This window comes from Salmo trutta, chromosome 8, assembly GCF_901001165.1.
Source record: "Salmo trutta chromosome 8, fSalTru1.1, whole genome shotgun sequence".
In the NCBI taxonomy this organism is placed as follows: Eukaryota; Metazoa; Chordata; class Actinopteri; order Salmoniformes; family Salmonidae; genus Salmo; species Salmo trutta.
The window spans coordinates 12,376,507-12,398,760 of record NC_042964.1 but is presented as its reverse complement, the minus strand read 5'-3'; the positions used below and the strand labels follow the sequence as shown (position 1 = coordinate 12,398,760).

At 41.2% G+C, this 22,254-nt stretch overlaps 1 protein-coding gene across 7 annotated transcripts in view; it reads left to right on the top strand.

The window, feature by feature from the left end:
• The window catches only part of LOC115198233 (serine/threonine-protein phosphatase 2B catalytic subunit alpha isoform), a 130,489-nt gene extending 115,811 nt beyond the window's left edge, over positions 1-14,678 (top strand). For 2 of the 7 annotated variants that reach the window (XM_029760017.1, XM_029760019.1), the window contains 5 exons: positions 1,228-1,312; positions 3,130-3,227; positions 3,785-3,793; positions 9,377-9,406; positions 12,741-14,678. In XM_029760017.1, coding sequence (XP_029615877.1) covers positions 1,228-1,312; positions 3,130-3,227; positions 3,785-3,793; positions 9,377-9,406; positions 12,741-12,934 — 416 coding nt within the window. In that variant the 3' untranslated portion in view covers positions 12,935-14,678. The remainder of the gene's footprint in view (positions 1-1,227; positions 1,313-3,129; positions 3,228-3,784; positions 3,794-9,376; positions 9,407-12,740) is intronic. The other 5 variants (XM_029760018.1, XM_029760021.1, XM_029760022.1 and 2 more) reach the window with 3 other exon arrangements.
• Positions 14,679-22,254: the final 7,576 nt, after the last annotated feature.

The window sequence follows — 22,254 nt, the reverse complement described above, 5'->3', positions numbered from 1 at the left end:
TATATTCTAGTCCAGGCTATATTCTAGACCAGGCTATATTCCTCACCAGGCTATATTCTAGACCAGGCTATATTCTTCACCAGGCTATATTCTAGACCAGGCTATATTCCTCACCAGGCTATATTCTGGACCAGGCTATATTCTAGACCAGGCTATATTCTAGACCAGGCTATATATTCTAGACCAGGCTATATTCCTCACCAGGCTATATTCTTCACCAGGCTATATTCTAGACCAGGCTATATTCTAGACCAGGCTATATTCTAGACCAGGCTATATTCCTCACCAGGCTATATTCTAGACCAGGCTATATTCCTCACCAGGCTATATTCCTCACCAGGCTATATTCCTCACCAGGCTATATTCTTCACCAGGCTATATTCTACTCCAAGCAGAAACAGAAACCTGGATTGTGTTCATTAGGGCACACCGTAGAAAAACTTTTTGCAACAGAAAATGAAAACGAGCGTTTGTTATTGGACAAATTCGAATCGTACCTCCCCATTTATCTCTGTTGAAATGTTTTCTTCCAGTCCGTGCCAACTGAACACGTCCATGTTAGATGACAGTTTAAGGTTGTGTTTACACCTTGTACGTTCAGAACCATTATATAACGTGGGCATCACAAAGCTATTGCAGATTAAAAACAGTAGTCCCAGCAAAGGGAATCGGCAGCAGGTCATCTGCAGTGCTTTTCAATGTCTGATTAGGCCAGGCAGAGTGTTTCAGGGAGTACTTTATTGATTACTTCCTACAGGGTCCCTCTAGACAGGGTATTGGTGCTGAGGCATCGAACACCGAGCTTCACCTCTTTCTCGGAATGCCTTTCATACTAAGACATAACCAGGGAATCACAGTGGTGGAGTGGGATTCAAAGTACTGGTTCGGTTGGTTTTACTTTGAACTTCAATAACGACATAGTGTATTTTGATGTGATATGACACTCCTGTGCAAAAAAACATTTGCTAAATGATTCAAGTGTCAAATAAATGTCAACTAAACATTTAGGAAACGATTCCTTTGTATCAGTGGTAGTCACTCAAACATGTACTCTAGTTAGACACACAAAACACAACTTAGTGTTAAGTTTTACTAGCTCATGTCTGGTAATGCAAACACACACCTTAAAGAAAATGCCTCACCCAGATAAGCAGGCATGTTGTGATGGTTTGAAACAGCCTGACAGTCTGATCCTGAGAACTGCGTGCGTGTGTGTGTGTGTTATAGGTGCCACAGCCTCTGCACGCAAGGAGGTCATCAGGAACAAGATCCGTGCTATTGGCAAGATGGCCAGGGTATTCTCTGTCCTAAGGTATTTATTAGGAATCATCTCTGTAAGTCTAGGTGTGCATTTCCTGTATACCAATGTTTGTGTTTTATAATATGTGCCCAGTTACATGATCCTAGGCAGAAGTCAGTACATTGTACTTTACAGGAATGCCGTTTTACATTAAAAAAATGTCTACATAAACACGTCTTAATAACAACCCACTGGGCACAGACGTCAATTCAACGTCTATTCCACGTTGGTTCACCAACATTTCATTGAAATGAGGTGGAAACAACGTTGATTCAACCAGTTTGTGCCCAGTGGGAACCTCACAGCTGAGAATAAGGCTGCAATGAAAAGCTTATATATACTGTATAACTTACTCAGTGGTATTCAAAGTCGGTGTCGTGACCCCTAGTGGGGTTGCCGGTGAACTGCAGTGGGGTCTGCAATTTATTTGTCTTGTATACATTTTTTTAGGAACAAAGAATTAAGAGTGCAGATTATTGTATGGGACAATATACAAACGTTTTTGAGAAAGTTAATTAAAAAAATACAATTTTAAGTAAATGTGTTTTTTGGTTTCTTTTCATTTTGATAAGAGATAAATGTAATGATTGAAGATTATTTGTTGATGTAAATTTACCAATATTAAGGTTTTCTCATTAGATTTTGGGTGGGGTGGGGATGAGAAGTTCTTATGGGGAAAAAATGGGGTCCCTGCTGAAAAAGTTTGAATACCACTGACTTTGGTATTACTTGTTAATGTATAATGTATTTGATTAAATACTTATTTTTGGCATGGTGCATCGGCCAACCTTCTATCTCTTTCTGTGTTTCTTTTAACTCTTCCTGTTCAGTGCTCATTCGTCTGTTTAACCTCACGCTTTCCGGTGCAACTCCCAATAGATGATGTCATCTCATAAAGCTGAAGCAGTGGGGCCTCCCGAGTGGTGCAGTGGTCTAAGGCACTGCATCGCAGTGCTAGCTGTGCCACTAGAGAATCTGGGTTCGAGTCCAGGCTCTGTTGGAGCCGGCCGCACAGGGAGACCCATGGGGCGGCGCACAATCTGCCCAGCGTCGTCCGGGTTAGGGGAGGGTTCGGCCGGCAAGGATGTCCTTGTCCCATCGCGCACTAGTGACTTCTGTTGCGGGCCGGGTGCAGTGCACGCTGACATGGTCGCCAGATGTACGGTGTTTCCTCCGACATAATTGGTGCGACTGGCTTCCGGTTTAAGTTGGCAATGTGTCAAGAAGCAGTGCGGCTTGGTTGGGTTGTGTTTTGGAGGACGCACGGCTCTCGACCTTCGCGTCTCCCGAGTCCGTACGGGAGTTGCAGCGATGAGACAAGACTATAACTACCAATTGGGGAGCAATAGGAGCAGTAACTTTCATAAACATTGAGAAATCAGCTCGATGGTTTGTTGAATCATGTGTGCTAGTATAGGGCTAGAAACACAGGACATTGGTGGCACCTTAATTGGGGAGAATGGGCTCATGGTAATGGCTGGGACGGAATAGGTCGAATGGTATCAAATACCATTGTTCCATGTGTTTGATGCCATTCCATTAAATCCGTTCCAGGAATTATTATGAGCCGTCCTCCCCTCAGCAACCTCCACTGGCTAGAACAACAATGTGTGATGTTGGGAGTACGTGAGACTTGAGAAACACTTTTTTGAGAAGTTGAGAAACACTATTTCACATGAATGCATCAGTTCTGCATGCTATATTTCCATCTGAACGTTGCTTAATGTGTTTTTCCCGGGCAGGAATGAGCTCGCTATAAGGCCTACGTGTTCTAGGGGCTATATTTCTATCTGAGCGTTGTGTCATTTGTTTGTTTGTTGTACCTGCAGGGAGGAGAGTGAAAGTGTGTTGACACTGAAGGGGCTGACCCCCACTGGCATGCTGCCCAGTGGAGTGCTGTCCGGGGGCAAGGAGAAGCTCCAGAATGGTAAAACCCACAACACACACCCTGGACCTCCATGTCCAGCCCACAACACCCCTCACACTGTTATATATACGATTTTATGAGCAATACATCTACTTTAAAGACCTGAAACTTATTGAGCCTTTTGGGGGGGTTCTAGAATTAAACCTGCTATATTTTATACGACTTTTATGTCACAGGACACAGTTGCAGCAGTGGTAAATACTATGTAACTACCTGTGGTTCAGCGTTTCCTTAAACTCAGTCCTGGGGACCCCAAGCGGTGCACATCATGTTATTTACCCTAGCACTAAACAGCTGATTAAATAATCAAGTCATCATAAAGCTTTAATTGAATCAGCTGTGTAAGTGCTAGGGCAAAAACCAAAATGTGCACCCCTTGGGGTGGCTTTAGATAATACAGATATTAAATGTTAGAAGTTGACTTTCTGTGTCTCCGTTGTCTCTTCTAATGCTGTCTTGCTTTCCTTACCCCCCCCCCCCCCCCCCACCTTTCTCACTGTAATCTACTGGTTATATCTCAAATATTGTCTGTTTTCTTCTTTCTCGTCTCTCCCTAGAAACCACAGGTATAATCTGTTGTGCAAGTATTCTGTCAGCAGTGTTTTGTGAGAATATTGTAGAATTCACCCTCCATGTTGAATTCCAAACACTCCCAAAACCAGTCTGACGATCGATCGATCTCCTTTACGTGACAGACTAGCATTTAAATATGCTTTTCCACAGGGAAGACATTTCTTCCAAAGATGATGAGTCGAATTGAATAATCTACCCGCTGAATCGGGCTACAACATAGCCTATTTATGTTCTATAGAACAAAAACAAGGACTTTGATTTTGCAAATTAAGAAGTCAGGGAGGCTAAGGATCGACTACGATTCAGATGAATTGGAATTGACATAAACAACTGTGGATGTAAGGGGATCAATATTGTCCACCTTGTCATCCACAAACAAGGCAGAAATCCAAACAACTTCACTCTCCTCTCTTCAGGCTCTCTTGGTCAGTTTGTCTCCTCTGTCACTTTTTCTGTCAGTTGTTTTAGTATGTACAGTGGTTCCTCCTTTAAAAGTTGCGTCATACTGCAGCACACCTTGCGGGCTGCTGCAGCATTCCATGGCACGTTATTTAATTGTCAGCCATTTTTTACATTAATGCTAGTTTGACCACCAGAGAGCAACTTTGAGAAGCATTTGATAGTCTCCCATATTGGCATTACTAGAGAATTGAAAACATTTTTTGTAATAACATAGTACATGGGATTGATTTTAAGAAATTTGGATTAATTCATTTGATTAATATCATGGTGTTTCATTTGCGAGAAAAACTAAAAATGAAACCCTCAGGGTTTCCGTTAGGATGGAATGGAAAATATTGCGCTGTACAACGTGACGATCGGGAGTAAGCTACAGCATAAGAGGATTGGAGAAATGTAAATTAATATGTAAGGGGCATAACATTTCCACACCCTAATTGTAGTGTAACCAATACTCATTTCGCCTATGGTAGGCCAACAGTATATCTAAAAATATGTTTTTCAAGACGTGACTCTCCACCAATAATTACATTTAGAGGATTGGCGGATTCTAAATTAAATATCTAAGAGGCATTTTTCATTAGGATCTGTGAGAATATCTAAGGGGCTTTTATATAATTCTACATGAATTAATAATAATAATACTAATAATCGCTTTGTTTAAAAAGTAACAATATTTTGGAGATTTCAATTTATTTAACATAGAGGGAGCAAGAAAAAGGCAATTCTTGAACATGGGGTGAGCCATTCTCACTCATTTGTAAATAAAGCCAGTTTGTTATTTAGAATTATTTATTTCTGGAGAAACCTAACTCATTATTTAGCAGACATCACATGCTTATATTCAGTCAACACATATATCTTAAGAATATCATGGAATATAATTGAGCATTTTAATTTCTTCATGCTTGTCTCAGAGCAGCGCGAAACAGTGCTGAAATAGACGTCCACAGCGGGTGGGCTATATATAAAGATATTTTGGAGATTATTTTGTTTAAAAAAAACAACAGTGAGCAATTGTAATCTGACTAAAGGCCAAAATAATATTTATAAAGGCCAGAATATAGCCCTGCTAATAGCCATAAGGATGCTGTACAATGTGACCATGTGTGTTTAAAAGAGTATTTTCCTGTAAGCAACAATTTGTTTGCCTTCATTAGACAATTTTGTTCCAATATTTCTGTAATTCATTGATATTTATTCCCATAGTAATTCGTTATGGATCCATAACTAAATCAACATCTGCATTTTGAAAGACTATTTTTATCATTATTTTATTAACGAAAGCATAAAGATGCTGATGAAGAAATACAGTACTGCACAGTATATGTTTTTACATTTGGATATTAAAGCATTTTGAAGATATAAGCCACCTGCATTTGTTTATTAGGCTACTGTGCAGTCTGACAAGTAAACATAGCCAACAATACATACAGTAGTAAACATGGGAAAGTGCCTAATTCCTTACATAAGGGAGAGCAGGCCATGTCCAGACTTTCTCCGTGACCTCAAGTACCTTCAATAACGGCTGTAATAGAGAATGCGGGCACGTGGGAGACCGGGGTTCAATTCCCCGACAGGGAGGAAGGAGTAGGCTGTACTAGAGAATGCGGGCACGTGGGAGACCGGGGTTCAATTCCCCGACAGGGAGGAAGGAGTAGGCTGTACTAGAGAATGCGGGCACACGGGAGACCGGGGTTCAATTCCCCGACAGGGAGGAAGGAGTAGGCTGTACTAGAGAATGCGGGCACGTGGGAGACCGGGGTTCAATTCCCCGACAGGGAGGAAGGAGTAGGCTGTACTAGAGAATGCGGGCACGTGGGAGACCGGGGTTCAATTCCCCGACAGGGAGGAAGGAGTAGGCTGTACTAGAGAATGCGGGCACGTGGGAGACCGGGGTTCAATTCCCCGACAGGGAGGAAGGAGTAGGCTGTACTAGAGAATGCGGGCACGTGGGAGACAGGGGTTCAATTCCCCGACAGGGAGGAAGGAGTAGGCTGTACTAGAGAATGCGGGCACGTGGGAGACAGGGGTTCAATTCCCCGACAGGGAGGAAGGAGTAGGCTGTACTAGAGAATGCGGGCACGTGGGAGACCGGGGTTCAATTCCCCGACAGGGAGGAAGGAGTAGGCTGTACTAGAGAATGCGGGCACACGGGAGACCGGGGTTCAATTCCCCGACAGGGAGGAAGGAGTAGGCTGTACTTGTAAATAAGAATTTGTTATATATGTTATTTCATAGTTGTGATGTCTTCACTATTATTCTACAATGTAGAAAGTAGTAAAAATAAAGAAAATACCTGGAATGAGTAGGTGTGCCCAATCTTTTGATTGGTACTTGCTTAATTCATTTGATTAATATTATGCTGTTTCTATTCCAAGGAAAACGAAAAACCCTCTGGATTTCCGTTAGGATGGAACGGAAAATATGGAGCAGTACAACGTGACGGTTGGGAGTACAGTACTGGACTATTTAGCAAAATAATCCCCATGTCGTGCAGACAGGGCACGTGGGAGACCGGGGTTCAATTCCCCGACGGGGAGGAAGGAGTAGACTGTCCTTGTAAATAAGAATTTGTTCGTAACTGACTTGCCTAGTTAAATAAAGGTTACATTAAGAGCATAACATTTCTGAACCCTAATTTTTTTATTCTAGTCTAACCAATACCCAAACGGAGATGAAGTGAAAATAAAAATCTCATTGATTTATCAAGACCAGTCCCCATGCTTGTCTCGGAGCAGCGTGAAACGGTGCTAAATTAGTTGTAGGCTATTGCTTCTAACTTCAATATGCTCTTTAAATAAATAAGACTACGGTAGGCCTACAGTATATTGAAAAATATAACGTGACTCTCTGAGGATTGGAGGACATTTCTATAATGCAGTGATATTTATTCCCATAGTAATTCGTTATGGATCCATAACTAAATTAACAACAGCATTTTGAAAGAGTATTTTTTATCATTATTTTATTAATGAAATCATAAAGATTACATTATTAGTTACATTGCTTTAGTTTGAACGTGCAGACTGGCACTAAGGACAGTACAGCGGGAACGTTTCCCTAGTCAGCGTCATTATTAGTGCAATGCCCCATAAATATTTTGGAGATTATTTAGTTTTCAAATAACATAAAATGAGCGAGAAAAAGGTAGAGAAAAAGGCCTTTCTTGAACATGGGGTGAGACATTGTTACTAATTTGTAAATAAAGCCATTTTGTTATTTAGAGTTATTTATTTCTGTTTTTAGAGGGAGAAAAACCAAAAACCTACATGGTTCCCAGTTGAGGCTGGCACAGGTATTGAACCTGTAACAACACAACTTGCACTGCTACAGTATGCAATGTCTTAGACCGTTGCACCACTCAGGCGCTGTACAACGTGACTGGTCAGGAGTGGCCTACAGTACTACAGTAAGAGCAAAATAATCCTAACAAAATAAAATAATAAAAACCTTAGTGCAGCAACAGTTTTAGTAAGTAATACTGAAGTCGGGCACAATTATCAGTTTCTATTTCGTTTTATGTCGCCCATTCATTGTCAGTCAGAGACACAGTAGGACCCAAAAACATAATCAGTGCTCTAACTCCCCCTTGTGCTGGTCTGGAGCAATGAAGCGGTGACGCAGGGTACCGTAATAAACCACAAATGACCTCTAAGTCCCGTGGTGTAAGCTAGCAACTTTTAAAAGAGGAACCACTGTAGGCCTACAGAGTATTGTTTTCTAACCTTTACTGCTCTCATCTGACACTCTATTTCTGGGTTCACTTTTCCTGAAGTTGACCACAGAAATTCAACATGTTTGCCCTCTAAACAGTAGTCTATATCTCTATCTCAAACACATGCACACTCCGATGCATATACTGCTGTTGTTGATTCGGACCGCGTAGGAGCAACCGTGTAGTTCCCAGTGAGGCAACGATGGGCCAAAGCCATCCAATGGAGAGGCAGCAGCGAGGAGGAGCCATTTTGGGAGGCAGAGTGACGTTGGAGAGATTTTCTGTCGCGGCATTGGTAGAATCACAGCTCACCATAGGCTCCTATTGTTCAGACAGTCTGCAATGTGCTTCTACTGCAATGTTGTGCAATCCATCAACCACTTGGTTTCATTTGGACCTCCTTATAACTTACCTGTGTGTGTACGTCTCTCCTGTGTATTATGTACTGTGTTATAACTCAATAGCAACACACACCTGTTCAAGTGTAGAGCTGTAGCCGCTGAGTATTTGTTTATTTGCAGTGCAACTCGTACCCATTTATTTGTCTGTTTGTGCACCACCTGACTACAGAGTAATTTCTGTATTTCTGGTGATAAGTATTGCTATAAAACAGAAGGATTTGTACGGTAAGTGGTAAGTGTATCAAAGTTGTGCAAATTTTAAAAATGCATCATGGCGTCTGCTCTGTTGGCGGTTCATGTCAGAAGAGATGGCTGTTTCCGAGAACATTCGAAGAGTTCTTCACCTTTTTTATTTTCTTTTACTTGGTCTCGGTTGTTCAGTTGCAGCCGCATTCTTGACTTTGGCAGAGTTTTCTCTGTTTTCACCCACACGTCTTTATGTACTGTACCCCGACTCCTGTTAAACACCCCTCATGTCACACCCGTCCAAGTGTGTAGTTTGTTGAGTGAGGATACGTCAGACATCCACTGTTCCCCTTTGATAATCACTATTGTAACCCACTCCAGTCCTACTTGTCACGGTCCCCCCACCCCCTTCCAGACGTCCATTGTCTATATTCGTCCAGCATCGCTTCTTGTCCCTTTGTCAAACACGGGTGCCGTTTTTACAAAGCCCAAAATACCAGCACACCACGCATTTGTCTACAATGGGTATTTGACTGGCTCCATTCCGTCTATCCCCTTTTTTGTTTCCTGACCCCTTCCTTCTTTGTCCGTCTTAACACACCCGCCTAGTCCCTCCTCCTCCTCCCCTCTTTTTACTTCCGTCCATGTTTTGCCTCTGTCCCAAAAACATGGAGAGTTTTTTTTTAACATTGTTGTCTTTGCATTGGCTCTCTCTTTTTGCTGCTCATTGACCGGTTGGGAAAACCAAATGAATTCCTCGCTGCTCACCTTCCTTCTCATTCGTTTTGCAACCCCCGTCTTCTTCTCTTCAGCTACTATTGAGGCTATTGAGGCAGATGAAGGTAAATAGGCCGGCAGCCCTCTCTGTTGCTTCTTATCGCAATAGACATGGGAGTTTTCATCCTTTTCGCCGTAGCTTGTTACAGAGTGTGTTGGGTGTTTGGTCTAACAAATTGTGACATAATCATTTACCAAAACCAAACCAAAAAAATGACAAATAAATAAACGGGGGGGGGGGGGGGGGGGAGTACAGAAAAGCGCTGTTTGTTTTAAAGGGGAACAAAGTTCATATCAGCCAGGTGGTGAGACATTAAGTGCATGACTTTTCTTTTCACCTGCTAGGATATACAGTAGCCCCCCTTCCCCTCCCTCCCTCTCACAAGGTTTTTAGATTAGGGCTGGATTCAATCCGTAGCGCAGAAGATCTGTGTTGTAGCGCGATTGACATTTGAAGGCAATGCTATCATGTTCGCCGAGACTGCATTCACGGTAAATGCTGCGTATGTCTGCTCTATTGGAAATGACCTATACATTTAAACCGCGCTAAAATGCAGATCTTCCGCGCTATGGACTGAATTGGTCCCCTCCACTAAATAGTGCCCAATCATAAGTTTCTCTAAAAAACACCAACCAAGGATATTATGGCACACCTGCATCTTCACACCCCATGCCATTGCACCCACTTACCCACCGACTCAGTCTTGCCATTCGATTTTCCCCTTTGAAACAACATGCAGTTGTACTTTGTTTTGTCACTAATATACAGTACGTTCGATAGAAACAAATCGGAAGAAAATGTGCTTTTCCAACAAAAGCTTTGAAAGCCAAATTGGACTCCAACTCCAAAATCAAATGGGCAAACAAACCCACGCAACAAAGAACAACCTCAACTATGCAGTAAATAGCGGTTTGTTGGCTAACTGCTATTTACGTTGGAATTGTTCAGCGACTCCTCTTGAGCACCCCCTAGAGGATTACGTGCATCAGTCCCAATACTTTTTTTGCCTCTTTTTCCTTGTGGTTCCTCTGTGTCGTTCTCTTTGTTGAGCTGCTAATAACCTGTGACTGACCTGTGCTATGCAGCAACACAACTCCAAGTCCCATCAGCCCCCTCTCTCTACACCCGTAATTCTATAATATGGGTAATTCCTCCAAAATGGTGCCCCCTGATCCAGAAAAAGGATCTCCTGAAAATGTAGCTGCCCACAACCACTATACCCCCCCTTGTCCCTTATTGGTAATTTGCTGCATGTTCTGAGCAGGCTTAACAAGTGATTAGCACCAAGTACCTCTGTAGTAGTGTCTATCAGAGAAGGCTGGTGGGAGGAGCTATAGGAGGACGGGCTCATTGTAACGGTTGGAATGGTATCAATGGAACGGAGTCAAACACGTGTGTTTGATGTGTTTAGTTACCATTCGATTTATTCCATTCCAGCCATTACAATGAGCCCGTCCTCCTATAGCTCCTTCCACCAGCCTCCTCTGGTGTCTATGTATGTGAGCGTAGTCTTTTTGTGGTATACTGTATGTTTCAGTCTAGTGGGCCCCACTCTATTTTCCTTTAAAAAAAAAAATCTTTTTCCATTTCCTTTTGTTTTGTTTGTATAGTACCGTGGTGGGGAGGTCTGGTCCTGGGGATCCTCAGCTGTTTTAATCGTGCCCTTATTCAATATGCACTCCGTTATCTTTAGGTTTATTTTTTAAGAGAGCATCCGCTGCAACATTGTTGTTCTTACTGTTTTACGCTATTTACTTCCGCGTCACACACTACATTCACTTTCACGTTGAATAATTTGCACATTTATTTTCCCCATGTCATTGTCAAAATGCTTCATTCCGTCTCATAATTGACTTACATACTTTTCTGTTTGAGTCAATTATGTGATTTATCAGTAGTGTTTTTACTTTTGTAAATCTGTCCTTGATTGAAAGGCAATGGCACAATGAAAACCTATTGTCCTCCAGCACCAGACACTCACCTATAGTTCAGTCGGATTATGTATTCCTTTTGTCAATCGGGTTATATAATTGAGGTAATATGGTAATTGGTGTTGGTATTGTGTTGTAATTTATTCTGAATTGTTCATATTGATTGTATTATAGTTCTCTGCCGTCTTCAAAAGGCAGAATGAACTACATAGGATATGTTATTCATAATTTACAAGGGCAGCAAGTACCCTAGTGGTTTGAGCATTGGGCCAGTAACCGAAAGGTTGCTGGTTTGAATACCTGAGCCAACAAGGTGAAAAATCTGCCGATGTGCCCTTGAGCAAGGCACTTAACCCTAATTTGCTCCAGGGGCGCCATAATACTATGGCGGACCCTGTAAAACAACACATTTAACTGCACCCATACATTGTATGTGAAAGTAAAATATAATTTATTAATTTAGGTGTTCAGATTTCTCAGCAGAAAGAAGTTAGACTTATATTAGATATACCCTGAGTGTACAAAACATTAAGAACATCTGCTGTATATAGACATGGACTGACCAGGTGAATCCAGGTGAAAGCCATGATCCCTTATTGATGTCACTTGTTAAATCCACTTCAATCAGTGTAGATGAAGGGGAGAAGACAGGTTAAATAAGGATGTTTAAGCCTTGAGACATGGATTGTGTATGTGTGCCATTCAGAGGGTGAATGGGCAAGACTAAATATTTAAGTGCCTTTGAACAGGGTATGGTAGTATGTGCCAGGCACACCGGTTTGTATAAAGAACTGCAACGCTGTTGGGTTTTTCACACTCAACAGTTTCTCGTGTGTATCAAGAATGGTCCACCACCCAAAGGACATCCAACCAACTTGACACAACTGTGGGAAGCATTGGAGTCAACATGGGCCAGCGTCCCTGTGGAACGCTTTTGACACCTTGTAGAGTCCACGCCCCGACAAATTTAGGCTGTTCTAAGGTGCAACTCAATATTAGGAAGGTGTTCCTAATGTTTGGTATACTCAGTGTACACACACTCAGCTTGCATTCATACTGTAGTTATTTCTATGAAAACACTAAGCAAACAAAATAGTATTAATTTTCTTTTTTAATAATTTTTTTTACAAACAACTATTTAAAATGTTAAAATGATGTGGTTTCTGTCAGTTGACCTACTAGACCTCTGCTCAAGTCAAGTGACTTTTCCATTCAGTGCAATGGTTTATATAACCAACCAATTCAGAAACAGATTTTCATTCGTTATTCTGTCATCACATGACTTGATTCACAATGAATTCTTGACGCTGAACAAAACCAAAGACGACTCAAAACACATTGATGTGTCTGTGTTTTGGCATGTGAACCAGAATTAACTAACCTCATATTTTACATGTCTTCTCTACCTCTAAATCACCCCTCCATCAATTTTCCCCTCATCCCCCACTCCCTCTCTCCATCCTCCAGCCATCAAGGGCTTCTCGCCCCAGCACAAAATCACCAGCTTTGAGGAGGCCAAGGGCCTGGACCGCATCAACGAGCGGATGCCCCCGAGGCGGGACGGCCTCCCCTCTGACGCCAGCCTCAACTCCCTTAACAAGGCTCTGTCCTCAGAGACCAATGGCACGGACGCCAAGGACAGCAGCAGCAGCATCCAGTGAAGGGGCACACTCCACCGCGGCAGGTGGTGGTGGCAGCCTGTGGCGACCAGGGTGGGGTGTTATATCACCATCCTCCTCGTCGCAGTCTGCCACGGGGCGGCATAGAGGAGAGAGCAGAGTGGAGGAGAAAAGGGAGGGACGAGATCAGGAATGCGCTTACAGGAAGTGGTGCTCACAGGAAGTGGCGCTTACAGTACAACAACCGCAGGAGAGACTAGTCTTTGGGTATGCCTTTAAAAAAAATAACTTGTAGAAACGACAAAGTTTTTCGCATTGTTCACTCTTTTGGGCCCTTGGCCTCCTCGAAGCTGGTGATGACGTGCTTGATTCTGTACTTCAGTACGAGAGAGACAGACTGAGAGAAACCAAGAGAAAGAGATCCTAAAGGAAATGTTTTATGAAAGCCCCTCACTCATTTTACTGCAGGGCTCTCCAACCCTGTTCCTGGAGAATTACCCTCCTCTAGGTTTTCGCTACAACCCCAGTTGTATCTCACCTGATTCAGCTCATCAACCAGCTAATTATTAGAATCAGGTGTGCTAGATTAGGGTTGGAGTGAAAACCAACAGGACGGTAGCTCTCCAGGAACAGGGTTGGAGAGCCCTGTTCTACTGGATATGAAAATGTTGTGTAACTTCTTACTAACTATTGTACGTTTACAAAATACAGCACTAAAAAGGACAGAACATTAAAAAAAATGTTTTTAACATAAGGGTGTACAAACTAAGTAAAGAATATTTATTGATAAGTTTTTTTGCTACTCTTATAAAATAGCTCTCAGATAAATTAGGCAGTCTTAAAAAGAATGTTGCAACCTTGTTGAAATGCCAAAACATTTTTAGTTTTCTGGTTTTGTACAGATTATGCTTACCCCAGGTTCTTTTGGTGTGTGCTTTTGACCCGGATTTCTGTATAATGGCTAATTATTACCTTGGTGATGAATATCTATTTTTTGGGAAGTTTCACAACTGGAATTTACATTTATCTATCATTTGCAAATATAAAAACAAATGTTTTTGGGATAGAGATTTTATTGTGTCTTGCTGGAATTCTGTGAATGTTCATTTCTCTTTTTAAAGTATTGCGAACAAAGTAAACGTAAAGAACCTATATTGTGTAAAAAAAGACAAACTAAAAGTGTCTGCCTATGCATGTTTTATAAACTCAAACAAAGGAAATTGATAAATGAATTGAATACCTTGACTGCCGGGGCCTGTTTTGAAATGTAGTGTGCTTAGTGAACATATACTGGCATTCATTAAATGAACATCATGATAATGCTTTATATCCCTCAACTTCTTTTAAAATTGATGCATTTAATTATCTGACATGGCGGAGGAATCATATTTTTAACATGCGCTTGTGCACACAGTCAAATTTCGTATGTTTGACCATTCTTGTGAGGTTTGTGGTTACATGTGGAACTCAAAATGCATGATAGCTGTTAATGTCATATAACAGTTAAGACATTTTTGTTCTGTTTTGTACCCGTGCCACAGAAAGTGTAATTTGATTATTATGATTATTGTTATTATTTGGAACTCTGCTTTGTATATCAATAAAACAAAAAACTACATGACCTTTAAAAAAAAAAAATGCTTATATGCCCAAGTATTTCACTACATGACATGAAGCTATGCTTTTGTAATTTAACTTTGAAACAGTTGGCAGATGAAGCATGCACACGCAACTATGAAAAAGTATTTTATATTACTGTTCAATAAAACATTTGCATGAATCTCAACTTAACGAAACAGTTTTTTTTGTGTGTGTGATATAGACAGAATTTCCTCTTCTCAGATTTCAAGTCTGCGAACTGAAAATCAATGTAAACATATGAAATAAAAATGTATTACATTCTAAATATTTACTCTTCTGGACATTTTGCATGATGACTGTGAGTGATGACACAGCATTCGCTGAAACATTCACAATGAGCGCTTCATAAATTATTATATCATAATATTTATTTCATCAATTGGATTTCACCGCTGTCTCCCAACAAGTAGGTATCTCTCTTCAAAAGGTGAGGACACAACAGTTCACAAGACTGAATCGAAACATTACATTGTTGATCTTATTTGCATTTTACATTTACTATAATTTTTGCCGTATTTGTTGATAACGAAATCTTAAAATACTCTGGATACATTTAGAAAACAAAATAAGAATATTCCTGAAAAATGTGCAACATAAAACTAAAATTACAAGGGTTTGAGTGAGAGGACTAACTAAAAGTGTGAACAGTTCCTAAGTCATTTCAATGGACTTTTATGACTCCAAGAAGAGTTTTCAACTATAAGGTGCTTTTTTGAGCTCTCCTAGCTGTGCCGTTGAGGAAGTAAAGCAATCACGCTTGTAGTTGTTTTGTTTTTAACACAATTGTTTCATTACAAAACTGGAGAGCAACATCCGTCCGGTGAAGTCTACAAAACATATTGCTTGTAACAAAAAGTTACATGACCTACAGCATGGTCAAGCAAGCGAAATTTTCGGACTACGAAACAACTATTGATATAGAACCACAGAGAGTTAAGTCGCAAATAAAACAGGAACTGCCTCCACTATTCCAGCACCCTTTCAACTTCAACATTTCAACATAATCTAATCACCTATGCTTAGTCTAATACAGTGACAACTATACAGTATAAAAATGTAAACGCAACATGTAAAGTGTTGGTCCCATGTTTCATGAGCTGAAATAAAAGGTCTCTGAAATGTTCAATACGCACAAAAAGCTTATTTCTCTCAAATGTTGTGTACAAATTTGTTTATATTCCTGTTAGTGAGTATCATCCACCTGACAGCTGTGACATATCAAGAAGCTGATTAAACAGCATGATCATTTCACAGGTGCACCTTGTGCTGGGGACAATAAAAGGCCACTCTAAGATGTGCAGTTATTGCACACAACACAATACCACAGATGTCTCATGTTTTGAGGGAGCGTGTAATTGGCATGCTGACTGCAGGAATGTCCACCAGAGCTGTTGCAAGAGAATTTCATGTTAATTTCTCTACCATAAGCCGCCTCCAACATTGTTTTAGAGAATTTGGCAGTACATCCAACCAGCCTCACAACCACAGACCACATGCTACCACGCCAGCCCAGGAACACCACATCTGGCTTCTTCATCAGCCACCCAGACAGCTGAAGAGTATTTCTGTCTGTAACAAAGCCCTTTCGTGGGGAAAAACTCTGATTGGCTGGGCTTGGCTCCCCAGTGGGTGGGCCTATGCCCTCCCAGGCCCACCCACCCATTCGCTCGCTCGAATGCTTTCTCTTGCGAATTCAAGGAAATTGATGAAACACAGAGTGATGAAAGATCCATTATTTTGTATGTATTTTTTCCTTGGTACATTTTTGGGAGAAGCCTGGCTTCCCTTGGAACCCATGAATACACTCCACAGGTCAGGTCGGCATTATTTGAGACCTTATTCTATTGCCAACATGTCACGGTTCCTCTCCTTGTTCGGGCGGCGCTCAGAGGTTGGCGTCGCCGGTCTTCTAGCCATCATCGATCCACTTTTCATTTTCCATTTGTTTTGTCTTGTCTTCTCACACACCTGGTCTCAATTTCCCTTATTACATGTTGTGTATTTAACCCTCTGTTCCCCCCATGTCTTTGTGCGGAATTGTTTATTGTAAGTGCATATGCACGGTTTCTCTTTGTACCCATTTGTTTGTTGTTCTGGTTTCCGGTGGTTTAATGAATAAAACTGCTCCGTTGATTACCCAGTTTTGCTCTCCTGCGCCTGACTTCCCTGCCGCCAGTTACGCACTCCCTTACACAACATGACTAGCTAAGTTATAAAATTGTACAGTGTTAGGCTTTCACAATGCAATTCAGGGAAACAGATCATTTTGGTGACCATAGAAAGGAGTCATGAGTGCATTCAGGTGCGTGACCTACGCAAATGTTCTTCCCAATAGACATCGGTTAATTCTGTTCAGAACAACCCAGGGTCTGACGCCATGTCATCTTGTAACTGTACATCAAACATAGTGATCATAAACGTTGACACTGTAAATGACATGAGTTTTATGATATGGAAATGTGAAATGCATATAAAGTTAAATAAAGGTTACATTTAAATAAAATTGTAATTAAAAATGTATATTTGGACTGACGGGTGTTTGGCCTGCTTATATGACATCAAAGCGGTATTTATTATAATCATCAACGTCTCATCTTTCAAAATACATAGAGTCATCTTAATGTACAGCATTTTCCTCACTCAAGTTCAGAACGGCTGTCAGTCAACACCCGTACAGCGCTGTGACGCGCCGAGCCAGAGCTCTGACATCATGTATAGCACGTTACTGTACAGCCACAGTGTTCCAATGTAGACGCTTATCAGTGCCCAAATCTGCCATTGTCAACCTGTACACGGGTACGAGTGCAAAGGGCTACAGCAATGTCTTAGAAGGACAACTTTAAGGTGAGTAATGAACAGGTTATTTCAACAAGGGAATGTGGCCTTGACCGGTAATAAATAAGTGCATGGGAAATTAGGACTTGGCAGCACCAAGTAGAAAAGGTGTTTACTTTGGAGCACATTATGAACATCTTTGATTAAAGGAGGAAAACATTAGGTGGAGTATCAAAACACCTTTGTGTGTGTGGATGTGAATGTTTCCACCTCAAAACCTTGCTGGAACAGGTGGAATATGTTTTTCTTTATATTATTTTGCTATTAAAGGGGTTACATAAGTGTGGTTCATTGCAAATATAATGCCCTTCGTGAATCTATTAGAAGGTATTATACAAAGTCACTTTATACACAACCTTTACCCAGTGTTATGCATCCAGTCCACACTGAATGATGTGGGGAAATGTGACAGTTTTTTTGCGGCGGTTGGATCACTTTTCCCAGAGAAAGCCTGTTCCTTTGGGAAGATGTGTAATGCCTGGGATGCTTTAGTTATTTCCTTAACACACACATTCCCACCCTAATTCTGACCTTTGATCAATGGCTGCATTCCCACAGAGCAAAGTCAAATTACAATAGTCCCTTTACTTTTCTCTGAATTCCCCTTATTGTGATAAGAGCCATTCTGGGAATAGAAATCCAAGATATTGCTAGATAGAAAATGCCAGGAAACAGATTGTTATTCATTGGACCATAATAATAATAGTAACAACAGTGATAATGGTCATTGATAGTAATTCGTCAAAAGATTGAAGCTTGGTTAATTCAATAAATCATACTGTATGTTGAGCAATGTTAGCTTTTTAAAGCCACACTCTGTACGATGTGCATATCATAAAGAAGTAGGCCACCAACATTAAGCTTTGGTGGGGCTCTGACAGTGTCACAAGTCTGAGGTAAAGCTGTAGCCAGATTTTGAGTCCCTCCCAATCAGATGTGTTGTCAGATGTGTTCAGTACGTGAGTCACAATGCCCACTGGAAGGAAGCGGGTTCTAACATCCTGTTTAGGGATAGCATTGTAAATACATGTTTTATTGTCACATACACCGGATAGGTGCAGTGAAATGGGTTATTTTACAGGGTCAGCGATAGTAGTACAGCACCCCTGGATTAAATTAGGGTTAAGTACCTTGCTCAAGGGCACATCGACAGATTTCTCACCTTGGGTATTCAAACCAGCGACCTTTCAGTTACTGGCCCAACGCGCTAACCGCTAGGCTACATACACTACATGCATTCTTCATAAGATTGAAGTGAATGTCACCCTCAATACTATGACAATTACATTCCCAAGCAAACAGTGTAAAGTCATCTGTGTGCGTGACACTCGTTTGAAAACAAAGAAGAATGGAAAACGGCATCAATATGATTCGATCTGCATCGTTATCTTCCGCCGCTTGCATTTTCTTCAACAATGAGCTGAATTCACCAATCCCATCGAAAACATTTAGAATTTGTGTATTTGAATATATGAAACATGCAGTTGTTCACTGCCCATCTAAGAATGAGATGTGCTGTCTCTGCTCCTACTTTGTATTTGTCAAATAATAAGTTAAAATGATCATATTGATGGCTTTAAGTTGCTACAGGTCATGATGCTGAGATGTAGCCTATTAGGTATTGTTGCAATAGAGTATTAGGTGATCTCTATAGTGCAATACATTTTGTAGACAGTCATTTTGACACTTAGCATTTATTTTTAATTTTATTACATGTAACACTTGACACAACATTTTGACACTTGGTACCTTAAATTGATTTATCAAACAATATTGACTACATGTCATTGGAATTGACTACATTTTCATTGCAATTATATTTTACATAACAATATGATTACATAATACATCTAATAATTGTTTTAAGTGTATTTTGGAGTTATGGGAACAATTTACAGTACCAGTCAAAAGTTTGGACACACCTACTCATTCAAGGGTTTTTGTTTATTTGTACTATTTTCGACTTTGTAGAATAATAGTGAAGACATCAAAACTATGAAATAACACATATGGAATCACGTAGTAACCAAAAAAATTGTAAAACAAATCAAAATATATTTTAGATTCTTCAAAGTAGCCACCCTTTGCCTTGATGACAGCTTTGCACACTCTTGGCATTCTCTCAACCAGCTTCACCTGGAATGCTTTTCCAACAGTCTTGAAGGAGTTCCCACATATGCTGAGCACTTGTTGGCTGCTTTTCCTTCACTCTGCAGTCCGACTCATCCCAAACCATCTCAATTGGGTTGAGGTTGGGTGATTGTGGAGGCCAGGTCATCTGATGTAGCACTACATCACTCTCCTTCTTGGTCAAATAGCCCTTACACAGCCTGGAGGTGTGTTGGGTCATTGTCCTGTTGAAAAAAATATTATAGTCCCACTAAGCGCAAACCAGATGGGATGGCGTATCGCTGCAGAATGCTGTGGTAGCCATACTGGTTAAGTGTGCCTTGAATTCTAAATAAATCACTGACAGTGTCACCAGCAAAGCACCCCCACACCATCACACCTCCTCCTCCATGCTTCACGGTGGGAACCACACATGCGAAGATCATCCGTTCACCTACTCTGCGTCTCACAAAGTCACAGTGGTTGGAACCAAAAATGTCAAATTTGGACTCATCAGACCAAAGGACAGATTTCCACCGGTCTAATGTCCGTTTCTTGGCCCAAGCAAGTCTCTTCTTCTTGTTGGTGTCCTTTAGTGGGGGTTTCTTTGCAGCAAGTCGACCATGAAGGCCTGATTCATGCAGTCTCCTCTGAACAGTTGATGTTGAGATGTGTCTCTTACTTGAACTCTGTGAAGCATTTATTTGGGCTGCAATTTGTGAGGCTGGTAACTCTAATGAACTTATCCTCTGCAGCAGAGGTAACTCTGGGTCTTCCTTTCCTGTGGCAGTCCACATGAGAGCCACTTTCATCATAGCGTTTGACCGTTTTTGCGACTGCACTTGAAGAAACTTTCAAAGTTCTTGAAATTTTCCGCATTGACTGACCTTCATGTCTTAACGTAATGATGGTCTGTCATTTCTCTTTGCTTATTTGAGCTGTTTACACCATAATATGGACTTGGTCTTTTACCAAATAGGGCTCTCTTCTGTATACCGCCCCTACCTTGTCACAACACAACTGATTGGCTGAAATGCATTAAGAAGGAAAGAAATTCCACAAATTAACTTTTAACAAGGCACACCTGTTAATTTAAATGCATTTCAGGTGACTACCTCATGAAGCTGGTTGAGAGAATGCAAAGCTGTCATCAAGGCAAAGGGTGGCTACTTTGAAGAATCTCAAATATAAAATATGTTTTGATTTGTTAACACTTTTTTGGTTACTACATGATTCCATATGTGTTATTTCATAGTTTAGATGTCTTCACTATTATTCTACAATGTAGAAAATAGTACAAATAAAGAAAAACCCTTGAATGAGTAGGTGTGTCCAAACTTTTGACTGGTACTGTATTTGTTTAGCCCTTATTTTAACTTAGCAGATTCTCATTTACAACAACTTAGGGAAGACTTGCAGGGAATAAGCCTGTAAAATAAAGTGTACCGTCATCTCAGAAGGGAGGCAGGGTAGGAGAACAATGATGATTCTAAAAGGTAGAGAGGGACCAAGCCTGACCTGATTATTGAGGGAAGGGCTGATTAAAATGAATCATAATTTCCCCTTTGCCAAGATAATCCACCCACTTGACAGATATGGCATATCAAGAAGCTGATAACACAGCATGATCATTACACAGGTGCACCTTGTGCTGGGGACAATAAAAGGCCACTCTAAAATGTGCAGTTTTTGTCACAACCTGATCTATTTCACCTGTCTTGTGCTTGTCTCCACCCCCCCTCCAGGTGTCGCTCGTTTGCCCCCTTATCCCTTGTGCATTTATGCCTGTGTTTTCTGTTTGTCTGTTGCCAGTTCGTCTTGTCAAGCCGACCAGCGTGGTTTTCCTGTACGCATGTGTTGCGCTAGCCCTTGGTTTTCCTAGTTTTGACCACTCTGCCTGCTGTTCTGTACCTGTCTGACACTGCCCTGGATTACTGACCTCTGCCTGCCCTGAGACTGCCTTACGTTTTGTACCTTTCTGACTCTGGCCTGGATTGCTGACCTCAGCCTGCCCTTGACCTGTCTTCTTCCTGCTTAACGGCTGATTAAAACAAACTGGAACGAAGATGATGGGGTGTGCCTCTCACCATCTCAGAGTTTGGTGCCAAGTCCTAGCTATAATAAAAAGGTCAAATGAGAGATGCAACTGACCACTGTATTGATTTCAATTACCGTGGTTCACATAAGTGTAACAAATGTCACCTTAAATGAGTATGTTTGAAAATGTGGGTGTCTCAAGGGTGAGCTGAACACGCAGTTAAGTTTCAGACCACACTGTTTTCCTGAAAGCCCATCCTGAAGGGTATACTACAAAGCAAATTTGATAAACAACCAGAAGTAACTTGATTTTCTGGTTCATGAAGAAAGCTAAACTTAGGTATGGGTTGTTGAGTCAATTAGACCATGCTAATTTCAAGCTTATATTTCTACTAAATAAGATAAGAATATTAGCTGGCTAACTCCTTGATCCTACTGTACCCTCTGAACTGATAGTGTACATGTTTCGGGTCCTTCACAGCCCATCCTAGTCAGACACTTACTAAGACTCCTTCATACCGGTACGCCGCTCCTGCAACGTGAGGGCAGAAAAAAATAAGTCGCAGGAGTTGACGATGGAGTACAAACAGCCTTAAGGGCCGAGTTCCTATCCAGGCTGGGGCCCGAGAAATACTTCTCCCACTGGCCGAAGCAGCCTCCCCATCCTCTCCAGCCCCCAAACCTCCCCCCTCGATGGAAACTGCTCTACTTCCTCCCCTTCTTTAAAGGAAGTGCCAAAA